Source organism: Felis catus, chromosome B1 (assembly GCF_018350175.1).
Source record: "Felis catus isolate Fca126 chromosome B1, F.catus_Fca126_mat1.0, whole genome shotgun sequence".
In the NCBI taxonomy this organism is placed as follows: Eukaryota; Metazoa; Chordata; class Mammalia; order Carnivora; family Felidae; genus Felis; species Felis catus.
The window spans coordinates 137,049,743-137,077,238 of record NC_058371.1 but is presented as its reverse complement, the minus strand read 5'-3'; the positions used below and the strand labels follow the sequence as shown (position 1 = coordinate 137,077,238).

Genomic DNA, 27,496 nt, shown 5'->3' with positions numbered 1-27,496 from the left:
ATAGGTTAAGCATCTGACTCTTGTTATTGGCTCAGGTCACGATCTTGCAGTTGTGGGATGGAGACTCACATCAGGCTCTGCACTGGGCATGGTGCCTGCTTGGGATTCTCTTTCTCCTCTTTCTCTGCCCCTCCCCCACTCATTCCCCCCCGCCAAAATAAATAAAAATAAACATTTAAAAAAAGAATCTTTATGTGTCAACTATACTTAAAAAAAAGCCTTTCAAAATTAAAAAAAGAAAGAAAAAAAAAGACTCTCCATGTACCCATCATTCAAATTTAACATTTTAACAAACTTGGGTTCATTTAAAAAAAAATCATATTGAATTTTTCATGAAGTTAGATTTAAAGACACAAGAAATGTGGAGGATGTTCATTTTTTTAATAGCAGTCATTTTAGAGAACAGCATGGGAAATATACTTCTTTTGGAATAAACTGGAAATTAAAAAGGTCTTGAAGCCATTGGAAGCCATATGATTAGTTGAATTAGTTTCTAAGATTTGGGGTGAGATAGCACAGCAGGTGCAGTGTGTCATTCCAGCATTTCTTTCACCACATTGTGAATATGACCTGTAGAAATCAGGAAAAAAAAAAAAAAAAAGGAAAGAAAAGAAAAGAGAGAATGAATGAACAAATCAGGACTTATCAGTTTCTTTCTTTATATTATCTTGTTCCAAAAATCGAAACTTCTGTTCCACCCCAACCGTACTGCCAAATTGCTGCATATTTAAAATTTACATCAAATCATGGTCCTTGGTTCAGTACAATCTATTAGAAAGAATCACAATCACCAGTTAAGATTCACATGAATCTCCTAGGTGAGGGCCTCATTATGCTTCCTTGCTTGAAAGTTGCATTGAGTTATTCTTCCACAATATTTATTAAGTGCCTACTGAGTGTCAGGCACTGTCGTTAGGTGGTTGAGGGAACCAATAGAATACTCTGTAGATTGCCAGAGTTAATTTCTGTTATCAAATGTCAATGAATCATCAACCATGCCAAGTTAAGAGTCTCCAAAGGGCAGAGAACACTAAACAATCTTTTTCATTGACCGGATGACTATACCAGTAAACTGTCACATCCTCCTTCCCTTAGGGCTACTTTGGCATCAGGTTCTGAGTCAAGTTATTAACACAGGCCTTTTAACAAACGTCACTGCTTGGAAAGAGAGATAATAGTCAATTCTCAGCAGGTAAATGAGGAAGAGGGATGATAAGAAAACGCCCCATCTTGACTCTGCATTTCAGTCATTGAGGGTTGAAAGCAATTGGGAGACAAATGCTCGGATACTAAAATGGTATGAAAATGCAACATGAAATGAACTAAAATGCTCATGGAGAGGACATTGTTTTGTGGAGCATGTGGCAAAATAACTAAAAAAGGACAGATTGGGCCAGTGACAACTTATTATGCACGTGAATGTACCATCCTAATCAAACATTCTCAAAGGCCTCTTGGGAGATAGGATCTTATAGATAATAGCCATTTCCACGTGAAAACTAAACATTAATTGCAAATTCCACGGGGACTGGCAATAAGAGATTGAAAGACAGGACAAGTAAACTATTACCTGCTTGCCTGAGAGAAACAGGAACTCAGAAGATTAAAAATGTGAGTAGGGGAGCTTAGGAAACCAGGTAAATTGAGCAGCTACCCAATTTTGATAACATAGTCACGAAAAAGTCAGTAACTCTTCTTCATAGTGGGGGCTTTGAGAATTTGGCATAACTGGGTGAATTGTCCACACTTACAGAGACTAAAAACTAGCTTCCCATCACTTTGGAGGAAGGATTGTTACATTAACATTCTGATGTCATCAAGAACACAGAACTAGGCACATTACGCAGTCACGTTTAGTATAACACCTCAACTGGTTACTGTTGGTAACAGTAGATCTAGGAACCATACTTAGGGAAATGAAGGTCTGGTCACATACATATCTCTACCACCTTAAGTCATGGTCTAGTTAAGATATACGTGGTTGACATGTGGCATGCTCACTTGGTGCATCACACAGCCACCCCTCCTGTGGCAGACAACCTAAAAAATCCCAGGATTCGTTGTTATCCTATCAGATTTAGCCCTGTCAAACCATGGAAGCTGACTACCGACTGTTGGTGTGGCCTGGCAATTAAAAATCATTTGTCCCCCATTTTGTAAGGGATGTCTCATGTGTTTGTGAGAGAAGACCAAGGAAATAAAAGATGTTATTGAGAGTTTGTTTTGTTACTCCTAAATCAAAGAATTCCCAACAACTTACCAAGTTGTAAGCCCTTTTTAGAAAGCATTCATTGCTTTTCTTTTCTCAATATCTCGCTTGAGTTGGCAAAGGGTGCAATGAGGGAAACATCCCAGCCATAGGAAATCACTGCAAATAGATCCCTGTGGAAAAACAAACAGTGGGTCAACATATATCCCATAAATACATTCACACAATTCCTTGCATGTGTATAGTTTTTCAGAACTCTTTAAAATGTACATTGGGGGCATCTGGGTGGCTCAGTCGGTTAAGTGACTCTTAATTTCAGCTCAGGTCATGGTCTCATGGTTCTTGGGTTTGAGTCCCGTGTTGGGCTCTGAGCTGAGCATGAAGTCTTCTTGGGATTCTCTCTCTCTCTCTCTCTCTCTCTCTCTCTTTCTGACCCTCCCCTGCTTTTGTTCTCTCTCTCAAAATCAATAAAATAAACATTTAAAAAAGGTACATTGTATGTTACTGCTTTATCATGAGAATTCTGTGACATTATCCTCATTTTTCTGATGACCAAGTGAAGCTAAATGACTTGTTCAGGTCACATAACAAATTGGTGGCAGCTCTTGGTCTTTCTTTTTTCAAGCCAGTGCCCTTGTGACACTATGTCAAATGATCTGCAGTTTACAACTATAGCCCGAGTCCTCTGTCATCTCTTCTAAAATGCTTCCCTTTAAAGCCGATTGTGAAATGCACAAATTTTCTGTAGCTTGCAAGTAGTGCCAGCCCAGGCTCCACACTGCATCCCTCTGGCCAATTTCGTTGACCTCTCTCAAGTTCTGCAAAGGGGGGTGTTAGGAGAAAAGGAGATGTGCAAATTATCGGGAAAAGAAGAAAGTAATGAATATTGTTTGGCAAACCATGGTATGGAGTACTTTGCAAGGATTTGGGGGCCTTCTCAATGGAAGGGTCCAGTTGGGTCCTCAATGACCTTCTGGGAGACATGCCTTTGAAAGGACTCCTATTCTGGTGCAGGAGACAATGGGTGAACAATTCCAACATTCACATGTTCTATGACCTTAAGCCTTTCTCATTTTCTCATATATATGGTTTCCAGATCTATAAAGGGAGGTAACAATTCCTGTACCACAGGAGTTTGCAAGTAGTAAATGAGTAAATATACATCAAAATAATATCCCAGCAAGTAGTACAATCAGTGGTTGTTTCTTTCTTTTCTTTCTCCTTCTCTCTTATTTCCTGGCCAAAGGGATGCTTTCTTGACTGTGTCCATGAAGCGGGGGGGTGGGGGGGGTGGGGGGTGGGTGGGGGGGGGTGGGGGGGTAGCGCAGATCAGAGGCTGCATTGTACCAGCCCCATAAAACTTTCCATGGATATGAAAGAGAAACAAAGCAGAGAGCCTGAATGATACAAATCAGTCCAGGGAATTATTTTTAGGTCTGTTCTAAGGAGGAAATAGAGATACACTGTCTATAAATATATTGCTTCATTGTACATCGAGGAACCATACCTTATCCTAGAATCCTAGAACTAGGAATCATCTTGCACAACTTCCTCATGACAGATGAGAAAATTGATGCCACCAAATGACTTAGCAGAGAGTCAAACAGTTTGCTATATGTTGAGTGTTTCCTAACCCCTTATCTCCAGGATCCAGCTAAGTTCCCCTTCCTATATTCCATGTTGAGGTTTTGGGTTGCTTTGAGAATTTTACCCTCACACCATATACATAAGTACATATGAATGACACTTTGCATGCAATGCAGAAAGTTCAAGGTCAGGGCACAAAATTAAGAACCTCTGTGTGTTATGCTGCCTTAAGAATAGCATGAATGAGAGCAGCCTCACTTGCAGCTGCTGAGCAAGTCAGGCAGCTGAGCAAGCACGCAGGAGAAATGAGTCAGGCTCTGAACACACCTCTGCCCTGTGAAACAGCTGAGTGATTCTCGAAGAAAAGAACAGAAGTAAAAGTAGTTGTTTACCAAGCACTTATTTAAAAAAAATTTTTTTAATGTTTATTATTACTTAAAAAAAAATTTTTTTTAACGTTTACTTATTTTTGAGACAGAGAGAGACAGAGCATGAACCGGGGAGGGTCAGAGAGAGAGGGAGACACAGAATCTGAAACAGGCTCCAGGCTCTGAGCTGTCAGCACAGAGCCCGACGCGGGGCTTGAACTCAACTGTGAGATCATGACCTGAGCCGAAGTTGGACGCTTAACCGACCGAGCCACTCAGGCGCCCCAATGTTTATTATTTTTGAGAGAGAGACAGAGACACAGAGAGAGCAAGCAGGGCAGAGGCAGAGAGAGGGAGACACAGAATCTGAAGCAGGCTTCAGGCTCTGAGCTCTCAGCACAGAGCCCAACGCGGGGCTCAAACTCACAGACCGCGAGATCATCTGTAGCCGGCCGCCCAAACTACTGAGCCACCCAGGCACCCCTACTGAGCACTTGTTAATTGCCAGATCCTGTGCTATAGATAGTATATACATTGTCCATACATTATTTCACATGACTCTTACTACACCACCAAGGGGAGGTATCATTATGACCATTCAATAAGTGAGGGGGCTGAGGCGTAGGGAGATTAAGAACTTGCTCCCGTTTCTATGGGAGCAGTGATTGGGGCAGAGGCTAAGTTTTCAGGAAAAAAATCCATCATGTCACTTCTTTGTTTAAAACATTTCAATGGCTTCTCTGCTCACTCAGAGTAACAGCTAAAGTTCTTATAATGGTCTTCAAGGCCCTAGAAGTTCTAACTCTTGCTCTGATGTCATCTTTTTCTATGACATCCTACCCTCACCCCCTCACTCTCTCTATACCTACCTCCCTAGCCCCTTGCAGTTTCTGGAACATTCCAGATAAACTCTACTTTAAAAGTCTTTGGTGGTGCCCTTCCCTCTGCCTGGCTGAAGACCCCCAGGTGGGTCAACTTCTCATCCTTTTAGGTCTTTACTTTTGTACCAAGGCCTTCCCTGATAACCATACTTAAAATTAGAACTCCCTTTCTAAAAATGTGGATGAGTATTGAATTGTGTTGAATGCTTTTTTCGGCATCAGTTGAGATGATCATATGGCTTTTCTTTTTGAATCTATAAATAGAGTATTCTGATACTGAACCATCTTTGCATTCCTGGGATAAACCTTGTTTAGATGAAAATACATTTTATGATGCTGAAAATAAAATAAAATTAGAATGCTTCAACACTCTTTATTCCTCATCTTGGCTTTATTTTTTCTGTACCGCTCATCAGCACCCTATAAAGTGTTTACTTAGTTACACTGTGGCCATCTTCTCCTATTAGAATGTAAGCTCTGCCATTGACAGCCATCATAGCAACAATTGATCCAGGCGAGAATCGTCAATGGCTATTATTCCTTGTGGGTGAAGGTTTGATGAGGAATAAAATATTTATATCTCTCACCAAGGTGCTTACACATTATAGAGGGGAAAAAGGCAACATTACTGTCGAGAATCCTTGCAGACGCTATATCTTAACTAAGTAATCAAATTAAACAACCATAATGGGATACACCGATGTCATGTGCCTCTTGACATGAAGCACAGCACATATTGGGTCAGTTCTGTGGAGGTTCTGCCAAAGTGTAAAACCTGTCTAACCATGAAGACAAATTTGACACACCAAATTGAAGGGTAGTGTACAAAATAACTGATCTGTACTTGGGAGGAAAAAAAGACAGGGAAAGAGTGAGAAACTATTCCCTATTGTAGGAGACAAACTAGGAATGACAGTTGAACAAATGTGTGATTCCAGATTGATTTTCTTCTCATCCAAAGAATGTTAATTGGGTTAATTGGTAAAGTTTAAATAAGATCCACATATTAGCTGATAGTGTTGTATCAGTGTTAAATTCCTGATTTTGATCATTATGTTATGGTTATATAAATGAACGTCCTTACTATTAAGAAATACATGCTGTAACACAGGTAATAGGACATCAAGTTTGTAATTTCCTCTCAATGTTTTGGAAAAAATAAAACAGAAGGGACAGAGAGGTAGAGGAAAGAGTAAATAAAGCAAAGGTGGCAAGATTTTAGTATTTGGGAAATGTGGGTGAAGGGTATTCAGGAATTCTTTGTATTATTTCTTTTTTGTTGTTGTATTATTTCTGCAACTTTTCTTTAAGTCTGAAACTATGTGCAAATAAAGCTCTCAAAAACATAAGAAGAAAAAGGATGTAAGCTACACGCAGACAGGGCTTTTGATTTGCTTTGTTCACTGAGGTGTCTCTAGCTTCTGGAATCGGCATGTCCCATGTACGGGATAAATCCCTGTTGAATGAATGAATACGATAGGACTTAGCCAGGGTCCAGATGCGTAATAATCACTTTTGAATGAATGAACACTGGCTTAGAAGGCAGACGTGCCAGATGTGAAGGGATCCACTACACCTCCATTTCTCCCCACGGCTTTCTAACTGTGGCTCAGCCTGCAGATTTGTAGGGTCCTATGTCTGACTCTGAGTAAAGCCAGGAGAGGCTAAGGGCCCTCCGTTCCTCACCTACTCACCTCCAGCAACTGTTTCAGGGACATACCTACTGGAACAATTTAAGATTGTGGTACTAATTCGTTCCATGGTGTCCGTGGCAGCACAGCCCCTGGTAATCACTTGACACATTTAGGACAGGAGTGGAGAAAAGATCAGGGCCAAGCCATGAAGGCAGGGTGGGCAATCACACAGTTGTGGTCAGACTGAAGGGAGCCCTCTGGTATCTGGGCTCACGCCTCACCGTGCACACGGGTGACTTACCGGGATGCCATATCGCGTCCGATACAAGGTCCTCATGGCGACACTCGCTCCGCACAGACAGCATTCGTTCATGTCAGAGGCGATCTGACAGGAAAGGCATAGGGGAAAGAAAGTCCCACAGAGGCCTGGGTGCGGGGAGGAAGTGGGGGAAGCCACATAGAAGAGTTAGTGAAAGTCACCATGCTTTCAATGAAATCACACCTCTTTCAAAAAGATGTTGGCTCAGGAAATGACTTTAATGGAGACTCGGAGGAAACAATGTTGTCACCTGGCTCTCAGTGTCTTGCTTCTAGAGCCGGCTATCCAGGAACTGGGGATAATTTGTGAGTCATTATTACCGGGTCAGATTTAATTGCAAAAGCTCCTGCCTTGCCAGTCTGAGATTGTTCCCATTATCTTTCTTCCCTGCCCTTGTTACATTCGGGTCACGCTTGCAGAGGAAGTTTGTGGCGTCAGGATGTCTGAGAAGCCGTGGAAAAACCATGGGAGGGTGTTTAGGGGCAGAAAACACTGTGTAAAGAAATCATTACAAAGAGCAGAAATAGTTTCTAGGTGGTCATTCAGGCAAAAGGAGGGCACTGTCCTCATCATGTGGATGGAAGCAAGCAGGAATTAAGGGATATGTGTATTGGTAGTTTAAAAAGTTGAGCGCAATTTCACTTTAGAGTCTCTGTAAGGCAGAGAAAGGGCTTAAGAAAATAGAAACAGGGGGACCTGGGTGGCTTAGTCGGTTAAGCGGCCAACTTCAGCTCAGGTCATGATCTCGCTCCTGAATTCGAGCCCCACGTCGGGCTCTGTGCTGACAGCTCAGAGCCTGGAGCCTGTTTCAGATTCTGTGTCTCCCTCTCTGTCTGACCCTCCCCCGTTCATGCTCTGTCTCTCTCTGTCTCAAAAATAAATAAATGTTTAAAAATAATAAAAAATAGGGGCGCCTGGGTGGCGCAGTCGGTTAAGTGTCCGACTTCAGCCAGGTCACGATCTCGCGGTCCATGAGTTCGAGCCCCGCGTCAGGCTCTGGGCTGATGGCTCGGAGCCTGGAGCCCGTTTCAGATTCTGTGTCTCCCTCTCTGTCTGACCCTCCCCCGTTCATGCTCTGTCTCTCTCTGTCTCAAAAATAAATAAATGTTTAAAAATAATAAAAAATAAAAAAAAGAAAATAGAAACAAACAGGAAACTGTTCTCAAATATGCTTTGAGTAAAAATCTGTTTTGAAAAGTTCTGGGGTGGAGTTCTGGTATGATAAGAGAGTCTGTGGTTTCTTGATTGATTGTTTTTGGCTATGTCCAAAGAACCTGGTGGAACTTCCATCACATACAAAAAAGGAGGCTATTTCTTACACACAATGGAAAGATGAGCCCCACAGAGGATGTCTGCAACCCATATGGCATGAGACTCTGAAATAAGAAAAGGTTTCTCATATAAAGAGTGTGTTTTGTTGTAGAAAACAATTAGATTTCAGTAAAGCTAAAAACCCGCAAGGCTTCCTGAAATGGAACAATGACAAGAGTCGCAAGAACATCACTGAAAGCTGGGAAACACGGGACGGCATTGTAGGTAGAGGGAGAAGTAAATAGAAGACAAACCAGACCGATATGTCAAGAACATGGTGATACTAAGAGGTGGAAAATTGCAAAAGGTGATCGATCTAAGCAAGGATCACAAACTCAAGGTCGCACAGCTAAAATGAGTGAAATAGATTGAGACAAAAAACACAGAATAGACAATGGTGGACATAAATACATATGGCAAACTAGAATGAGAATCTCCTTCAGTGGGATTAGCTCATGCTAAGCAGCAGCAGACCCCCACCATGTGTGCTGAAGGCTCATCTCTCCATATTTTCCAAGATTTCCAAGAGAAGCTGGAAATCTACATTGGGAGGCCAGATTTTTATGTGAAATCTGATTTTATATGTTTCCTAGTATTTTTAAAGTAATGCACGAAGAGAGGTCATTGTGTACAGGACAAACAAAACATATCTGGGGGCTAAATCCACCCACGGGCTTGCAGCTTGTGACTTCTGAGTTGACCATAAAGCGGGAGCTCAATGGCAGGATGAGTAGATGAGTTTTATTAAGTCAGGAGCCTGCATTATGGGAACCGAGGAAGAACAATAACACGTGTACTTACAAATCCCCAGGTCATCACAGCAGTCAAATACGCCAGATTGCCAGTCACTATGCATCACACCCCCGGTCCCATATCCTGGCTGTGAAACAACGGGATTCATTTCTAAGGCTAAGTTCCGAAGGGCACTGCCTGTGAAAACAAACCCAAAAAAGTGTTAAACGCCTGCCTGTATTGGTTGGATATCACGCAGATTCCAGTTGAGAAGACATTTCATCACATCTCTCCTAATGAGGGGTGGCCACACTCAACTGACTTAACAAGACATTTCCAGATATTGTCGATACTAGGCAATTAGAAACATCAAGGAGATGGGGTGAGGGCTCCTTTCACAGGTTTTCTTGGGGGGGGGGTTGTAGCCCCTTTCTCTGATCTTTTTCTCTTTTTATTGGCAAGAGGATTTTTTTCTTCTTTTTTCAAGACAACCGTATCCTGACCAATATCTATTTTGCGTATGAGGTGTTTTATTTAATAGTAATTCTAATAACTTTTACAAAGCTATTGCACAGAGGGGCGCCTGGGTGGCTCAGTCGGTTAAGCGTCCAACTTCGGCTCAGGTCATGATCTCACAGTTTGTGGGTTTAAGCCCCATGTCGGGCTCTATGCTGACAGCTCAGAACCTGGAGCCTGCTTCAGATTCTGTGTCTCCCTCTCTCTGTGCGCCCCACACCCCATACTCTGTCTCTCTCTCTCTCTTAAAAATAAATAAAAAAACATAAAAAGAATCCAAAGTGATTGCACAGACATTATCTCAGTTTCTCCTTAAGAGAACTTTGTGAGCTAGAGTTCTTCTCCAAAAAATTGCCATCACACAGATGCTTCTAGCTAATGTCAGCCTTCATTGCATAATTACTAGTGGTGTCCTGATAGCTAACAGATGTCTTAGGTTACTTAAAAAGAACGATTAATTTTTTTAAATGTTTATTTATTCTTGAGAGAGAGAGAGAGAGAGAGAGAGAGAGAGAGAGAGAGAATGAATGGGGGAGGGGCAGAGAGAGAGAGAGAGGGAGACACAGTATCTGAAGCAGGCTCCAGGCTCTGAGCTGTCAGCACACAGCCTGACGTGGGGCTCAAACCCATGAACTGTGAGGTCATGACCTGAGCCAAAGTCAGTCACTTAATCAACTGAGCTACCTAGGCACCCCAAAAAATGATTAATTTTTTTTGTGTGAAATCATCAGTCCAGAATCTGAAAAAAAAGGGTGAGGGGGGTGGTGCTTCAAGCTTCCACAGAAAAATGCAATAGTTGAAAAACCACTAAGGAAGAGTGTCCTTTGAACAAAGTGGTACCTATACTTTTTAGATTTCATCAAGTGATCAAGTGAAGTCTCCTGAGCTTTAACCAGTCAGAACTCCCAAGGGAGAGAATGTGTTTGGTTTCACAACGACTAATGTTAAAGCTTTCTTCTTTACTACTTCATATCTAACCATATGCAGTGCTCTGTAGCCTTGGTCCCTGTTCACCTGCAACGTTTCCCTTAACCAGGTGCAAGGCCCCATTATCTGTCCACCTGTTCCTCCATGTTGTCAGGGAAGGCCCCAGTCAAAGATGCTCCCACTTGCAGGGCACCTGGGTAGCTCAGTTGGTTAAGCCTCCAACTTCGGCTGGGGTCACGATCTCACAGCTTGTGAGTTCGAGCCCCACATCAGGCTCTGTGCTGACGGCTCAGAGCCTGGAGCCTGCTTCAGATTCTGTGTCTCCCTCTCCCTCTCTCTCTCTGCCCCTCCCCTGCTTGTGCACTTTCTCTCTCTCTCTCTCTCTCTCTCTCTCTCAAAAATAAACATTAAAAAAAATAAAGATGCTCCCACCGTGCATCTCAGTCCTGGCTGTGCACTAGGTTCATCCTTAGTGCTTGGCTGCAAAACACTTATACTTGATTCTGATTCACTAGCTGGGGGGGGGCCCTAGGTGAGTAACATTTTAAGAGGCAATTGTGAAGCAGACAGCAATGGAGCTCTGATTTACAGGTCTCTCTCAGCCTTTGCCAGTCTTCTCAGCCCTTCCTCTGCCCTGCTCTTTTTCCTGATTGATTTTGTATATGCTGAAATCCATGGCTGTGATCAGTTGATTCCCCCAACAGGTGAGTCCTTATAAAAGGGGTGGAGGTTTTGACTCGGTGATCAGTCGGTTAAGCGTCCAACCTCAGCTCAGGTCATGATCTCTCAGTCTGTGTGTTCAAGCCCTGTGTCGGGCTCTGTGCTGACAGCTCAGAGCCTGGAACCTACTTCGGATTCTGTGCCTCCCTCTCTCTCTGCTCCTCCCCTGCTCGCTCTGTCTCTCTCTATCTCTCTCAAACGTGAACATCAAAAAAAAAATTAAACAAAAGGTGGGGGTGGAGGTTTTACGGAATAATAAAAGCCAAGGCACTTTGGACTGCCTTGGAAAGGTGCCTCTAATATTTATTATCGAGAACCTGCTTTATGACACAAAGGGAAAACCACCAGGTTGAGAAGGCTCTATATTTACTGTCAAATCACATTAGGAACTATGTTGAAACTGCAGGGCTAGATAGATATTTCATTGGGGTCCAAAGGTCTTTCTCCTCTCTGATTATGTAGGAGGATTATGATACCTTTCCTACCACCATCTAATTAGAGCGGGCACACAGTGTGAGCTCAATCTATTATCCAAGAAATAGTTACAGAAAGTGAATAAATTGTGCAGGTAGTGGGCTGCTCAGTATGGAATGCTATAGATATACTTCTGGCCTCAAGGATGAATTATCCATTACCTTCAAAATGTATACTGGAAAAATCATTACAGACAAAATGTACGCATAGCTGTGGCTGCTGCATGTGTATCATTAAAGAAAGAAGTATACCAATAAGTCTATATTCTTTTTTTTTGAAAAAATTTTAATGTTTATTTTTGAGAGAGAGAAAGAGAGCGTGTGAGCTTGTGAGCGGGGGGAGGGGCAGAGAGAGAGGGAGACACAAAATCCGAAGCAGGCTCCAGGCTCTGAGCTGTCAGCACAGAGCCCAGCACGGGGTTTGAACCTACAAACCGCGAGATCATGACCTCTGAGCCAGAGTCAGATGCTTAACAGACTGAGCGACCCAGGTGCCCTAACATCTTTAAAATGGGTATAATACCACTTTTCTCATGGTTTGTTGTATTGCAGTCATCTCTAAGACTATGTCAATAGACTATGTCTATTAAGCACTGTGCTACCTTTATTGCCAGTGACCTGACATATGCTCCCCTGTGTCTATTTTAGACTAAACGTTGCTAAGTAGCAAGGATAGTGCGTGGGGTCACAGCTCCAGAAGGCTAATGACAGTGTGGTGATAAAGTAAACAATGGGGTAGGAATCTCAAGGCTTAGATTTTATTTTATTTATTTATTTTTTTAAGTTTATTTATTTATTTGGAGAGAGAGAGAGAGAGCTGGGGGATGGGCAGAGAGAGAGGGAGAGAGAGAGAGAATCCCAAACAGGCTCCACACTGTCAGCGCAGAGCCCGACGTGGGGCTGAAACCTATGAACCTCGAGATCAAGATCTGAGCCAAAATCAAGACTTGGACACTCAACTGACTGAGCCACCCAGGCACCCCTAAAGGCTTGGATTTTAGTCATTGCTGGTATTTGGCAGGCTCAAGTAAGATCAAGTTTGAAAACTGCAAACTACCACGTACATGAGGGAGAATCTAAAGAGAGTTTCAGTGGCAAGAAAGCAGATGGAAAAAAAACCTGAATGTGATATGTTGCCAATATAACAATGGCTGATGTTCGCAAGGAGCATTCTACTTTCCAAAGTGTGTTCGTGTTTGATCTCTAGTTAACCCTGATCTCTAATGTTCCCAGCACACTGAAGCACTCAGGGAATAAAGGCTGGTAAGATGCTTTCTACTGCAGACATGAAAATGGAGGCAGATGGGGCGCCTGGGTGGCGCAGTCGGTTAAGCGTCCGACTTCAGCCAGGTCACGATCTCGCAGTCCGCGAGTTCGAGCCCCGCGTCGGGCTCTGGGCTGATGGCTCAGAGCCTGGAGCCTGTTTCCGATTCTGTGTCTCCCTCTCTCTCTGCTCCTCCCCCGTTCATGCTCTGTCTCTCTCTGTCCCCAAAAAAATAAATAAACGTTGAAAAAAAAATTTAAAAAAAAAAATAAATAAATAAAAAAAAAAGAAAATGGAGGCAGAGAGGTTACATGCCAGAGCCAAGGAAAGTCAGGATCACTAGTCCAACCTCTTTAATTTATAGATGAGGAAATGAGGTTTGTCCCGAAGATGGAGGGAGTGTTGCCCTGCACCCTCTTCCCAGTCTTTCAGGGAGAAGACATGGGGACACCTCACAAGAAATATTATGGAAACCCAAAGATGGGAAGGTGGACCAGACAGCAGGATCCAGCGGTTTCCATCATGGACACTGGCCAGACTCCAGCTCCACAGTCACTAGCTAATGACCTTGGGGGAGTTACTTCCCTTCCACGTGCCTCATTGTCCTGAGTCTGTGAAATGGGGATATGCACACTACATAGTAACAAAGCTGTCAGGTGCATTAAATAATATCTGAAAAGCTCTTAGAGTGGTGGCTGGCATGGGACAAATTCTTCCTGAGTAGTAGTTACATTAAAGAGAGTACTTGGTCCTGGAGGGAAACAAGTAGAATCCCCACCCCTCCTTTACACTCTCCTATATATTGTAAGACAAGGGCATTTCTTCTACGAGGCCACAGATGAAAGGGAAAGAAACAGAAAGGTACATGTCTGCAGTAACAGAGTGGCAGGGCTGGGATTTAAATTCAGTTCTTGGGACTCTAAAGCTTTTATTATTATTTCCACAGACTCTACCAGTCTGGGATTATAATCTTGCCAGCCAAAGCAAACAAGACCTGCTCAGGAAGAAAAGGTAACTTCTACTGCCCATCACTAAAGGTGCTCCAAAGTCAGAATCATAATCTTCAAAATAGCCCTTTCATTTATTTTTTATTATTTTTTAGGTTTATTTGTTTATTTTGAGAGAGACAGAGACAGTGTGAGTGGGGAAGGGGCAGAGAGAGAATCCCAAGCAGGATCCACACTACCAGCGCAGAGCCCGATGCGGAGCTTGAACTCACGAAACCATGAGTGAGATCATGACCTGAGCTAAAACCAAGAGTCGGACACTTAACTGACTGAGCCACCCAGGTGCCCCCAAAATTGTCTTTTAAAAATAACTTTTGGGGGGCGCCTGGGTGGCTCAGTTGGTTAAGCATCTGACTTCGGCTCAGGTCATGATCTCACGGTCCGTGAGTTCAAGCCCCGCGTCGGGCTCTGTGCTGACAGCTCAGAGCCTGGAGCCTGCTTCCGATTCTGAGTCTCCCTCTCTCTCTCTCTGACCCTCCCCCGTTCATGCTCTGTCTCTCTCTGTCTCAAAAATAAATAAACATTAAAAAAAAATTTTTTTTTTTTTAAATAACTTTTGGTCAGGGCACCTGGGTGGCTCATTTGGTTGGGCATCCGACTCTTGATTTCGGCATGGGTCATGATCTCATAGTTCATAGGTTTGAGCCTTGCATTAAGCTCTGTACTGACAGCTCAGAGCCTGCTTGGGATTCTCTCTCTCTCTCTCTCTCTCTCTCTCTCCCTCTCTGCCCCTCCCCTGCTCTCTCTCTCTCAAAATAAATAAACAAACAAACATTAAGAAACAAAAAAAAAGAACTTTTGTTCAATCCACAGTTGTCACTGTCAGTCCAGAGTTCTTTCGGTTGGGCTTCTTTGACCTTTACTTGAATATGGACATGCTTCACAAATTCTCCACCTGTACTCTTTGGGATCCAGTTTCTTTACTTTAGGGACACGTTTAGGGTCAGAGTAGAGGGATCGGCCTGGTTCTCAATTTCAGACACTCTCTAAACATGAATGAGTTTGAGTCATATTCACCCCTACACTATCACACCCCAGAATTGTACAGATTGCTGGGATACGCCAATACCTAAGATTTAAACAAGTTGACTATTAGGTCTTTCACATAATTTTAGCAGAGAGACGTCTTGTAGTTCTTTCCCACAGATCTAACACATAGTTCCGTGAATAAGGAAACCACACATGTACTCCATGAGGTGTTTCCAACAATGTAGGTCTGCAGAGAAAAAAGCCCCATCAGGACAGACCTCAACTCTTTCAGTGAACATCTAATTGAAGTGCAATATACATGTAGTCAAGTACAGAGCTCATAAGGATGATTGATGAGTTTAACAGTGAACAGTCCTTGTAACCACAGCCTGGTTCAAGAAGAAGGACGTTACCAGCACCACAGAAGCCCTCCTGAACTCTCTTAGGAACTCATACCCCTCTGCCCAACTTCTACTTTGTCTTTAAACACCAGAGCCTCGTTTTGCCTGCTTTTGAGCCTTACATATATTTAATTATATGCACTATTTATTCTTCTGTGTCTGGCTTCTTTCGCTCAAATTTAAGATTGTGAGATTCGACCATGTCGTGTATAGCAATAATTCACTTATTCTCATTGTCATATAATAAATCATCCTATAGATATGCACAACTTATTTATCCACGCTACCATTGTATTGTTTCTAGTTTGGACTATTAGAAATGGGATAGCAGTGCTATGAACATTCTTGTACCCATCTTTAGGTGGACCAGGTATGTATTTCAGTTGTGTCTACATCTAGGAGTAGAATTGCTGGGCCCTAGGGTTGGTAGAAAGTATCAAACAGTATGGTGAAGGAGTGGAATTTATGCTCCCATCAGTAAAGGATGAGAGTTCTATTTGCCCCATGTCCTTGGAATACCTGTTGGTACCACCATCTTTCATTTTACCCATAGGTTGCTACAGAAGCTGGGAAGCAGAAGCCTAGGCCTAAGACTCAGAAAAGCACAAATTACGGTTAAACGATTGAACAGGGTTGCCGCATTTAGGAAAATTAATAAAGGAGATTCTGTTAAATTTGAATAAGTAAGACTCAATATTTGAGACATACTTACACTAAGAAGGTTTTCATCCATTAGTTGAAATTCAAATTTAACCAGGCCTTTTGTATTTATTTGGACAGTTGCGAGAATGATTTTGGAATTAGATAATTCCACGGTGGGGGGCAGTTCCTGCCTCCCAGTTTACAGGATTGGGATTGGTGTAAGGGAGGCCAGAACAAAGAGGCTTCCCTAAGGTTGTGCAGGAAGCTGTCTCCCACCCCCCACAGAGTGGGAGAGGCCAAAGGACACTAACGGTGGTCATGATTTATTACTTCTATCTAAATTCTTACAAGAGCATTTCCTCTGGGAATGCAGTTGTTTATTCATGGATAAGGGAAGGAAACGGAAATTTCTTGAGCAGTTTCTACTGCCAGATTTCATGTTAAGCAATCTTAGGTATGTGAGGGGATTCTAGTTTCATAATAATCTTTTCTCCTAATTTGAAACCAAATACTTGGAGCAGTGCAGCCAGGTTCCCAGGTGGGTGAGCTAAAGCTGAAGTCCATGCTCTTCCATTCGACCAAGTCCTATCTTTAGGACAGAGTCCAATTGATTGGCCCAGGGCCTGCATGGGTTCCATTTCTCTCCACCAGTCTCAGCTATGCCCTTGGGATCCACCAAACTGCTGAATGTCACTTGACTTGAGTTTCCCTAGTCCCCTCATTCCCTCTGTTTCCATCCTGCCTTTCTCCTCTACCTCCTTCCAGCTCTCAGCTTTCTACCAGATCATTCCATGGGTTGTATGCAACCCATTTCTGGAAAAGCAAAGTAAATAACCTCAATTGGGAAGCCCCTGCTTTGAGTCACTTGGAGCTTCTCCAGCACCCAAACAGCCCCCAGCAGGCCTGTTTTTTAGTGCTGGGTCTCATCTGCATCTGGAACCAGTTGTCCCACCCCCCTGCGTCTCAAGCAGAATTATGCAGTCTCCGCATCACATGGGGACTCTGACTTTGCACCTGTTGTGTGTAGACCAGAAAATGCCATTCCAAAATATGCCTCTCTGGCTTAAGAGTTATTTTTAGTTGATTATTTTGAGAGACAGCACACATAGGAGAAGCTCTGAATACAAGGAAGTTACCCAATAAGGGAAATTTACATTTATAAGGGAAAATCTCCATTTGTAAGTGTCCCCTTCTCATATCAGAAAGAGAGGGATGATTCTATACCACAAGAAACTCTCATCAGTGGAAAAAGTATGGACTCAAATCTTCATTACAAACCTTAATCTTGTTTACCTGCTCCCCTCCCCAAAATTGGCTTTCCCTACACTTTCTCTCCAGTGCCTTTAGCTGAAAGCTGGTGTGTAAGCCCAAATTCTAAGCCACCTCTGAGAGTTATTCATTTTCCTGCATATCTCCGTGTACATGAGATATACGCATACTAAACTTCTGTTTTTTCTCTTCTTAATCCGTATTTTGTTTCAGGGGCCCCAGTTGAGAACTTGGAAGCATAGAGGGTAAATTATTTTTCATCTCCTACAAAATCATTTCTGAAATTTTAGCCAAACTATGGAAACTCTCAGTTATAAGGAAATTTAAAAATGATTATGCATCATTGAAAGTATGACATTTCTGAATTTAAACTAAATAATATCTGGAAACAAAAAGCCTTTGGTCACTGTCTGGGGTGGTGGGGTGATGTGGGGAGGGCATTCTGCACAACTTAGTGAAGCCTCCATGGTAGGCCATAGGTGAGGATATATCCCTTCTGCATATTATAGACTCGGAGTGGGGAAAGGAGGTTTACCAGTATCTGACTTCTCGGTTTCCCTCCCTCCCCAGACACATTCAGATCCTGCTCCTCCAGGGAATCTTCCTCCCTGAGCTTCTCCAGCACCCAGAAACACCACAACAGGCCTGCTGTTAGTCCTGGGTCTGAGTCTGCATCTGGAGTCAGTTATCTGGATCGCCTACAGAACCCTGCATTGTCTGTATCAGAGTACGATCCTTGGATGATGTACGACCAATCGCATCATTTCTGAAATGTTAGCCCGAACAACGAAAACTCTGTTATATGTAAAATTAAAAATGAGTGTGTATAATTGAAGGTATGGCATTTCCTAATTTTAGCTAAATAATGTCTATTTTTAACATTTATTTATTTTGAGAGCGAGAGCGTGAGCAGGGGAGGGGCAGAGAGAGACGGAGAGAAAGAATCCCAAGCAGGCTCTGAACTATCAGTGCAGATCCCAACGTGGGGTTCCACCCCTTTGACCGTGAGCTCATGACCTGAGCCAAAAACAAGAGTCAGACACCTAACTGAGCCACCCAGGTGCCCCTAAACTAAATAATTTTTATAACCAAAAAGCCACTCCAAAACATTTTCCCTTTTGTTAAAAATGGTGCTTATGCTTGGTAATCCTTTAAAAATGTTCTTTTTAATGTTTATTTTTGAGAGAGAGAGAGAGCACGTGAGTGAGCACGAGTGGGGCAGGGGCAGAGACAGAGGGAGACACAGAATCTGAAGCAGGCTGTAGGCTCTGAGCTGTCAGCACAGAGCCCAACATGAGGCTTGAACTCATGAACCGTGAGATCATGACCTGAGCCACGCAGGTGCCCCTCATGCTTGCTTGGTAATCCATAAATGAGGAGCCTCTCAGGAATATTTATTTATTTGATTGTGCTTGGGAATTTTCCTGACACCAGGAGAGTCCGTTATCCTCATCAAGGAAGTAAAGGTTCTTACTAAAACCTTGAACTGGGGCAAAGGTCAGGGATAAAGAACAGTGATATATTGGAACCTCCCAGGTCTCTGTTGTCATTCTCCCACACTCCTTCTTCGGTGACCTAATTCATTCAGCTTCTTCTCTACTTTTATCTTAAAATTTGTTAATGTGCTCTCCGGCGTAAGTGGTTCTAGGGGAAGAATGCCTTTTCATTCCCAAACTGGTCACCTTCAGGAAAAGATCCACCCGATTTTTCCAGTCCTTTGATTACCGCTTCCTTCCCTTCTCAGGCCACTTTGCACACCACTCTTCAGGAATTCCCTCCGCCCTGTTCCTGCTGTGAGACCCTGCCCCTTGTTTCCCTACTTACCCATTAAGCTCTCATATCAAATGCCACCTCCTCCATGAAGCCGTTCCTAATCCTCCAAGTTGGATTTGCCTGTCTTCCTACTCACCCTTGCTCAACTCTCTCATGATGCGGCACAGAGCCCACTGGACATAGGGGTCAGCACACTGGGCATGAGCCACACTATTGATACTTGGCTGCCTCTAAAAGCCAATAACAGTGTCTCAACTTCCTTCTCCCCAGGGTCATCGGGGAAGCTCTCAGAAGCTATATCAGCTTCAGATATGACACTCAGATATGTGCAAACCGAACGCTTACATTTTTTATTTTGTTTTGTTTTGTTTTTTCATTTGCAGGTTTTCTGAGGGTGAAAGTGGATTCCAGTTATCTGCATCCCCCAAAGACAGTGACTTGCACATAGCCTAGAAAATACTAAGTGTTGGGGTTCAGGATATACCACCCTAAAATATGGCAAGTTGGCATGTTGACTGTATTAAGCCGAAGGAGTTTGAGAAAATGGCAGAGGCTGGAAGGTCATTTGACCTCTTTTTCTCGCCCTTCTTCCCTAAAAGTAGGAGATAAATCTGTTATGGGCAAGGTACCTCCCCAGTACCAGGAACTGCTATTGACGTCTAGTGGAGAGAGGTCAAGGGTACCACCCCCCATTCTTTCTTCCTAATCCTCCATTTAATCCCCCTTTCCTGCCAACAATAAATTATTTGGCCCAATAGTGTCAAGGCTGAGAAACTCTTGATTAATACTCTCATCCTGTTCTTACAAAGATTTGAGCGTCTTACAAACTTACAAATATAACAAGATGTAACATGGAAAATGAAGAAATTGGGCACAGGGAAAGTAAAGTCTGAAGCAAATTTAGCACATGCTTTAAAATTTCTGTATATTGCTGGCCATGGGCTACAAATAAAATTCCGAGTTTCCCATCAGGCAAAGCAAAGAGGGAACACAAACATTTAGGGAACTGACCATGTCTATAAAATAAGAACAGATTGAGACCTAGAGAAATTTCTCATCAAGGTCCTCAAAAAGGAGATGATATATGACATGTGGTGGTCAAAGCCTTTAACAGAATCTCTACAATAAATAGAACAGTGACTTTCATGAACTTATTTCCTAGTATAGGGTTAAAGCACAATGCTGGAGTAGAATCACTGAAAGCAATCTATGAGAAACTAAAATGATCCCAGCAAACTACTTATCCCCCTGATCATCTGGATGATTCAGGATTAAAAATCAAATTTTGTAGATTGTTCAGAGAAACACTGGATGTATATTTTCGGACAACCCTCCATGAGTATTTTAACCAGCTATGATATGGTAAGAATTGGGCAGCAATGGGGCTGAATTAAAAGTGTTTGGTGAGAACCAGAGTTTGGATTCCCCATGAAGGTTGCTTATCATGCATAGGAACAGGGATGCAGAAGGGAAGGCATTTAAGGCAAATGTATTGTCATCAAAATTAAATGAGGCAGTCAAGACACACACCTGAATAGAAGGCCACCCTAGTGTAGCACAGACTGAGTTAACAGCCATCCTAGCTCAAAGTGCAGATAAGTTAAAAGCATATTTATGAGAAGACTGTGTTTTCCTCAGACACCAGTTCTAGGCCTTCCCTGGGGGGGAAGCTGAGAAGCGAAAAATGGCCAACAAAGGCTACATACAACTGACATTTGAATGATCCATTTAAAAGAAGCATATAGTGTTTTGTTAAGAGGTACATCTTTTGCATGTGCTGATGAATTGCATGTGACCATAGGAGTGATCAAAGTCCCAAAGTTGTGTACCATAGAACCTGGAAAATGCTTATGTCAGGTGTTAATGAAACCCACCCACTGTGACAATAAAAGAAGGCAGTAAAACACTCTTGGAGTACAATTTTAGGGAACCAATTTCCTGGTCAGTACTATGGAGATAAAAGAATTGCAACATGGAATCTTAGATAATGTAATGAGTTGACCTTTTAAAAATATCAACCACTTGGCTCCACTCTGATTCTGCGGAACCACTGCCTGGGCAAAGGGGTTAGCGGCCTTGGAACCGATATTTTTAATGTGTCCCAGGAGGCTCCAAGATGTGGTGAGGGTTGCAAATCGCTGTGTTAAAGAAAGTCCATCCGAAATGATGATTTGAATATTGAAGTAGTGGCACTTAAGTCTTTTACACAAAAATAAAACACATATTTCCCCCCCAATTTCAAATTTCTCCTACCACTTACATTTTTACTGCAAATACCTATAATTATAAAAATGTAGCCAAAATAATATGCTCAGTGAAGATACTCTAACAATCACAAAACGATCAAAAGAAAAAAAATCTCTGGTAAATCTACCATGCGAAGTTAACCTTACCGAGATTTGTGATGTAATGGCCTTGTATTGAGCCCAGCAAAAACCAATTCATGTACAGGACCATGTTTTAATGAAGATTCTTTTAAATTAAGCGATAAATCCATTTCTCCTACAGTATAGAGAAGGTTACTCCCCTTTCTGTTCATTAACACTTGGGGAGCAGGTGTTCACCTCTTGTAGAAGTGGTATCCAATCATTGTGCTCCAGCTCAGGATTGTTATTCTCTGATTAGCCAAGACCCTTACTATGACTCTTGGATGGGTGTAAAAGAGCAGAGAGGGTCTTTCTTTCTAAGAAACAATTTAGTTGGAGTTTTTCCAGCTTATCGCACAATTTATTTCAATCTGCATAATTAAAGGTTGAAATACTATTAATTGAGGGGTGCCTGGGTGGCTCAGTCCGTTAAGCATCTGACTTCGGCTCAGGCCATGGTCTCATGGTTCATGAGTTCAAGCCCCACATGGAGCTCTGTACTGATAGTACTGCTTGGGATCCCCTCTCTCCCTCTCTTTCTGCCCCTCCATGACTGGTGCTTTCTCTCTCTCTCAAAATAAATAAATAAACTTGAAAAAAAAAATAAATACAATTAACTGACTGAATCAATTTTTGAGTTAACTTTAAAGTCCTAATTCATATGCAAAGTCCCTGAAATCCCTCAACTTAAAACCAGATTTCTCACTTAGGTAATGGTCTGTTTCCTCAGACTCCTGCCTTGCCTTTATTCTGTTTCTCTCTTCAAGTCTTTCTGGAACTCTGTCTCCATGAGGAGCTCAGCAAAGAGGAATCCCAAAAGGAGAAGAGGGTATCACCAGCTCCTGGATTTGCAGAGGGCTTGGCTCCCCCATATCTGGTATAGCATATCTGGTATCTGGTCATATCCACAGTATAGCAGCCTTGTAGATGTCTTAGACTTAATAGTTTGGCTAAAAGAACTAGAAGACTTATGAAGCATGCACTCGATTTTAAATCTTGCTGTGACTCATATTTGAATTGGAATTACCTGTCCTTTTAAATTATGTGGGCCTAAGGTCCCTTACCTGGTAAGTCAATACAGCCAGCTAACAGCTGCATCCACTTCAGTACAGAACATCTTGAACAGACTTTATTTTTTAAAAAAATGTGTTTGGTAAACAGTCAAGTTTATTAAATGATTTTAAATTTTATTTTATGGTGGGTGGGTGGAAGAATTTCTCCCTCCACACCCCTATCCCCTATCCCCAATGCTAACTACTCATACTGGTGATGGAAATAAGGCTCAGATAGTTCTGGTCTTTAGCCACAAAATTAATAATCAAAACTTCCAGATTGTTGAATTTGGATGGTGTCAGTAATCTAAAACTTGAGCAGGACCCATCCAGTACTTTATAAGAAAACAACAAAACCATTGCAAATGCTTTCATTGGTATACATAGGTCTCAAAATTTCAATGAGAATACAGTTACTTGTGGCCATGGAACACTTAAATGATGACAAATTTAGTTCAGGGAAGAGGCAGCAGACTATACAAACACTTGATTATAATGGTGTTTTTTTTTTTTTTCAAAAGCCTCCAGATGTACTCTTCCAAAACATTGTCTATGTACTAAAAGGGTCATCCATTAAATCCACATCTGTCTCCATTTTCACTACCCCCAAGTTAAACCCAAGAGAGCATCAGTGCAATGTTAAGTGCAGATTTCTCAGTAAAATTGATGGCCACCGATGGAATGCCTGCTCAGTCCTCTGGGCTTCCTGTACATTTTGCTAACACATCAAGTGCTCCCAAGGTTGGTTACCTACCAGGAGGTAAATGAAGCACATCCTTAGGGCACCAATAAAGCTGGGCCAATAAAGTAAAATAAATGAGAGAAAATTTTAGAAAAATATTTAGCCTCCCTGCTCAAATAAATGTAATCCTTGAGGGAAATAATCATAATGATATTGGACTTCACCCTTATTTACGTATGAGAGGGTGTGGACAGGTAGCACATCATATATATTTCAGTGCATTTAAGACATTTAAAGATGTCTGTCTGGTCCTGGATATTTTTAAGGTAAGCTGTTCTCAGGTCCTTCTCCTCTTCTGGAGTCAGAGACATAACTCCACTCAACTTTTTATCCCACCACAGGGCCTGGAGCAGAGCAGACACTCAATGGGTATTTTTTTTTAAACATCTGAATGAAAAATGTATGAATATAGAAATTGTAAGTTTCATACACATAATTTTAAAGTCTTTAGACATCTAGATGTCAGAAATAACCATTTATAACAAATGTGTTTTTCTTAGGGGCTGGATATAAGAGGAAGGGAAAAAAGTTTCTTTTTTCCTTTTCCTCTAAATCATGCCAGTGAGAAAAGCTAATCATTCCCTGGACAGGGAAAATACTGAGAGCTGCCTTGGTGTTACTGCTGATAATAACAATGCTACAAATCAGGAAAGGTAACAAGTGGCCAGATCCCAACAATTTCAAAAAAATTGGTTTTTTCCCCCCTAATAAAACAGAGACATTTAGAGTTAATTCTGACAGTAATGATAAACCTCAAAATGATGGAAAGCAGAATCGTGCCTCCTTACTAGCAAAACTAATTCCAACAGCAAATCCTGAAACCAATCATAAAACAAGAAACTTTCTAGAAGCAATTTAAAATATTATGTTTAAACACACGAGTCTTAATGGTAATATGATGATTTCTTCTTTAAGGATAAAGAATATTTTTTTCCTCATACAAATGTATCTTCTAGTAGCACATTTTAAAGAAACAGTCATGATATACCTAGGCTCTTAAGAGTCACTACAGCCAAATTTAATTTAAAAGACAATTGCATATTGCAGACATATGATTTAAAAAAAAAATTCGGTGAGACACATGATGAATACCTACCATTCAATTCTGCCCTGGCTTGTGTTAATTACATGGTAAGAATTTACTAGCTTTATAGTTTCTTATTTTTTTAATAATTTTTTTTCTTTTTAAAGAAGATGGTAAAGAGAAAAGGTTACACAACTGAAATGTATTACTTTGTATCTCAGTAATACTTACCACACTCTAACTACAGAGGACAGCAGCCCGGGTTAAACTGGAGAAGCCTCAGGAACACGACTGCTTTGTTGGCTTCAGCCTTAGGGCTGGAGTCAGCGAGGGAGGGGTTAGGGGTGGGGAAAATTAGGAGGTGGCGACTGCAATCTTGTGGGAATTGTCTCTTTGCCTTGGGGGTCAATGTTCTTCTATTTAAGAAAATACACACTGCATTTAATTTCATTATATTATTTTCTGTGACATTTGCCTGACACCATGGTGAGACTTATTTATGATTAGACAACATGTTTTATGAAGATCCAAGGCTTGTTTATTTATTTAGGGTTTCTCTAATTTATTGACTCCCCAAGGCATTTAAGGGGCATGAAATGCATTTAAAAGTAAGCATTGGGCAGCTGGTCTGAGGTCTCAGAAATGCTGAAGAGATATGTAACCTTCCTTCTGGCTGGGTTGTTGGGACTTACATTCCTAGCTAAGGAGCTGGATGAGAATATCTCTTGAAGGGTAGGGGGCAGAGCAGGGATGTGGTCAGTGGCAAGCTGATGCCACCTGTCTGGTGCCAGCGTGGAGCCTGGTTTCTCAAAAGCGACACCGACGTCCGTCTCACAACTTCATAGTGAATGAAGGATGCAGAGGGCCTGAGCAGGGAGGAGAGCAAGAGGAGGGATTTAACTAAAAATCCTAATAGGAAACAGCAGCTCTTTGGAATTGGGCGAGGGAAGGGAAGAGGGAATGATTCACTTAAGGAATCATTAGAGAGGCACGTAAATACACAATACTCTATATAAAACCTCAATTGCTTCCAGGTTGCTGACTAAAAATGTGTTAGCTTAGCCAAGGTTAAAGTGTCCCTAATTCCTATTGGTGTGACCCTAATGAGTTGTACTTTCTGTCATGGTGTTTGAACATAAAGCTTGAATGACTCACATCACTTACACTGTTTTCTGTTCCCCCAGGTTAGACGTATGTACAGAGGGAGTTGTTCCTGGAGGCCCAAGATAAGTGGGAAAGGGTTCATGAGTGCTCACTTATCTCCGAGGGACATTTGCCTAGACTATTAACATTTCACATGTACCGCTGGGTACACTATCGGTATAAAATGCTATCTTATTTCAGAACCTTACCGTGCGAGCAATAGTCACTGCACACATAGGCCACTTGATAAAAAAGGCGATGTCATGCCTGTCCTGGAAGAGCTCACAGCCGGGGAAGGTAGACACACTGCACAGACCGTATAGAAAATATCCTTGGCATTTTACAAAGCAAGAGGCCATCAAGTTCTAGGCCACTGACTATGTGGCTCTTGGGCAGATCTCTTAAAAAAAAAAAAAAAAAAAGGTGGTGGTTTATTGAGGACCTGCTATGTGCCAAGCACAGAATTGTTTCATTTTGAGGAATGTATCAGTTATATATTAGTTGTTTTTATCCTCCTAATAAAGACAAAGAAACAGAGTGCCTTGGCCAAGGGCCCTGGAGCAGATAATCTGGGACTGTGAAACTTGAGCCCAGGCCCACGTTTTGCCACTATTCTTAACTATAAATGGTGGTAAAAGTATTAAGTGTGTTGACTGTGGTGAGCATTAAATGAGATAATGGGAGGGAAGGATGTGGCCACGGGAAAGGTGTGCATTAGAGAGCTGTGTTTCACTCCTCCCTTGTCATCCCTGCCCTTCCTCACGACTCCACTCCAGTCCCCTAAGTACCCTCTCCTCCACCTGCCTTGGACGTTGCACCTGCCTAGCCCCTCAGCTGGACGCTGAGCCCTTTGGAGAAGGTAGGGCTTTGTCATCAGCATGACTTTACAGTTGGGGCCACACCAGGCAAAGGCATGTAAGTCAGGATCTCGCGGAATAACATTAAAGTGTTTTTAGAGTTATAGTCTAAGCCAGCCGCTCATGAACAGGAAAAGGAATCTATCTATCAAGTGGAGAAGGATCCAGGTCTGGGGGATTTTGCCCATTTATGCCAATCAAGCAATTAAAAGAAGCTCACCAGGTCATCTGTGATTGGGGTGAAATCAACTTCCCAGGACCTATGTTCTAGTCTCTAATCCTTTTTACCATTCAGTCAACAAATCCTTATTGAGAATTTATTATACACATCAGGCCTGTGTGAAACACTAGGGGACCCAGCAGGAACAGTCAGGTTCCCTGCTGTTGAGATGCCTGTTGGGTTTTATTCTAATAAGGGAGAAAGACAAAAGAAAAACACACGCAAACACAAATAAAACGTAAGGAAACATATAAATGGACAAAAGAGTCACACATTGTTCTAAGGGCCTTAAAGAAAACTGTCAAGGGGCTGAGATTCTCAATAAGGGGGGGGGGATAGGAAGAAGGGGGGCTTACCTTGGACGGAGGGGCAGGAAGGGCCTCCCTGAAACAGAGCCAAAGGAAGAGCAGGAGCCGGTCGGTCGGTCGTGAGAGGGGTGGGAGGAGCACCTCGGTACAGACAAAAGTCCCAGCCTGAGCTCAGCAGATTTTAAGGAACTGAGAGGGGGACAAGCAAAAAACATTCTAATGGACCATGTGAAGAGCCCAGGAATGGAGGTAGACGTAGTTTTATAGGACTCTTCAGGAAAGACTCCATGGAATGCTGTATTTTAAAGATGGACTGGCAGACTGGATCGTTGGTACACATGCATGTGTGTACATGTGTGTGAATTCATGCTGAGAAAATCACCAGGCCATTTGTTTGTCTTTTCACGATTGATGGAAGGAAGTGGAACAGCCACAACCTAGCTTCTGCTGCTCCTCTCTTTGCAAACAGGCTCAGCAAGCTTTGGGGCTGAGAATGGGTAGATTTAGTGGTTGATGACCAATTCCCTGAGAAAAATAGTCAGGACAGGTGTGTGTGACTTCTGACATGAGCAAACTGCTTTAGGGTCATTGCCATTTTCAAAAAGGACTAAGTAGCCACTGGCCCATATGATGTGGGGTACGCCCGGAGTGAATTCTATAGATATGGCTCCTGTGGTGAGCCATTCAGCAAATGTTTATCAAGACAGGAAGGCAGAGTGGTTGCTAAGTGTGGCCTCTGGAGTTGGAATCACCAATGGCTCAGCGTGTGGCCTGGGACTGGC

At 42.4% G+C, this 27,496-nt stretch overlaps 1 protein-coding gene and 1 non-coding gene across 3 annotated transcripts; both read right to left on the bottom strand.

Annotated features, from left to right (window-relative positions):
- Positions 1–360: 360 nt before the first annotated feature.
- LOC101090352 (placenta-specific gene 8 protein-like) lies at positions 361–26,911 on the bottom strand. 2 transcript variants are annotated; one of them, XM_019829304.2, is made up of 5 exons: positions 26,763–26,911; positions 9,111–9,239; positions 6,981–7,105; positions 2,261–2,382; positions 361–570 (listed from the first exon to the last, which is right to left on the bottom strand). In XM_019829304.2, exons 2-4 carry the CDS (start codon positions 9,208–9,210, stop codon positions 2,278–2,280), a joined length of 330 nt encoding a protein of 109 aa, XP_019684863.1. In that variant the 5' UTR covers positions 9,211–9,239; positions 26,763–26,911; the 3' UTR covers positions 361–570; positions 2,261–2,277. The 2 variants fall into 2 exon arrangements, with proteins under 2 accessions (XP_019684863.1, XP_019684862.1); XM_019829303.3 differs by lacking the exon at positions 26,763–26,911 and adding an exon at positions 24,418–24,503.
- On the bottom strand, positions 15,069–15,201 carry LOC111560354. The gene has a single exon (XR_002742099.2). It is a non-coding gene; the product is annotated as a small nucleolar RNA SNORA18 (small nucleolar RNA).
- Positions 26,912–27,496: the final 585 nt, after the last annotated feature.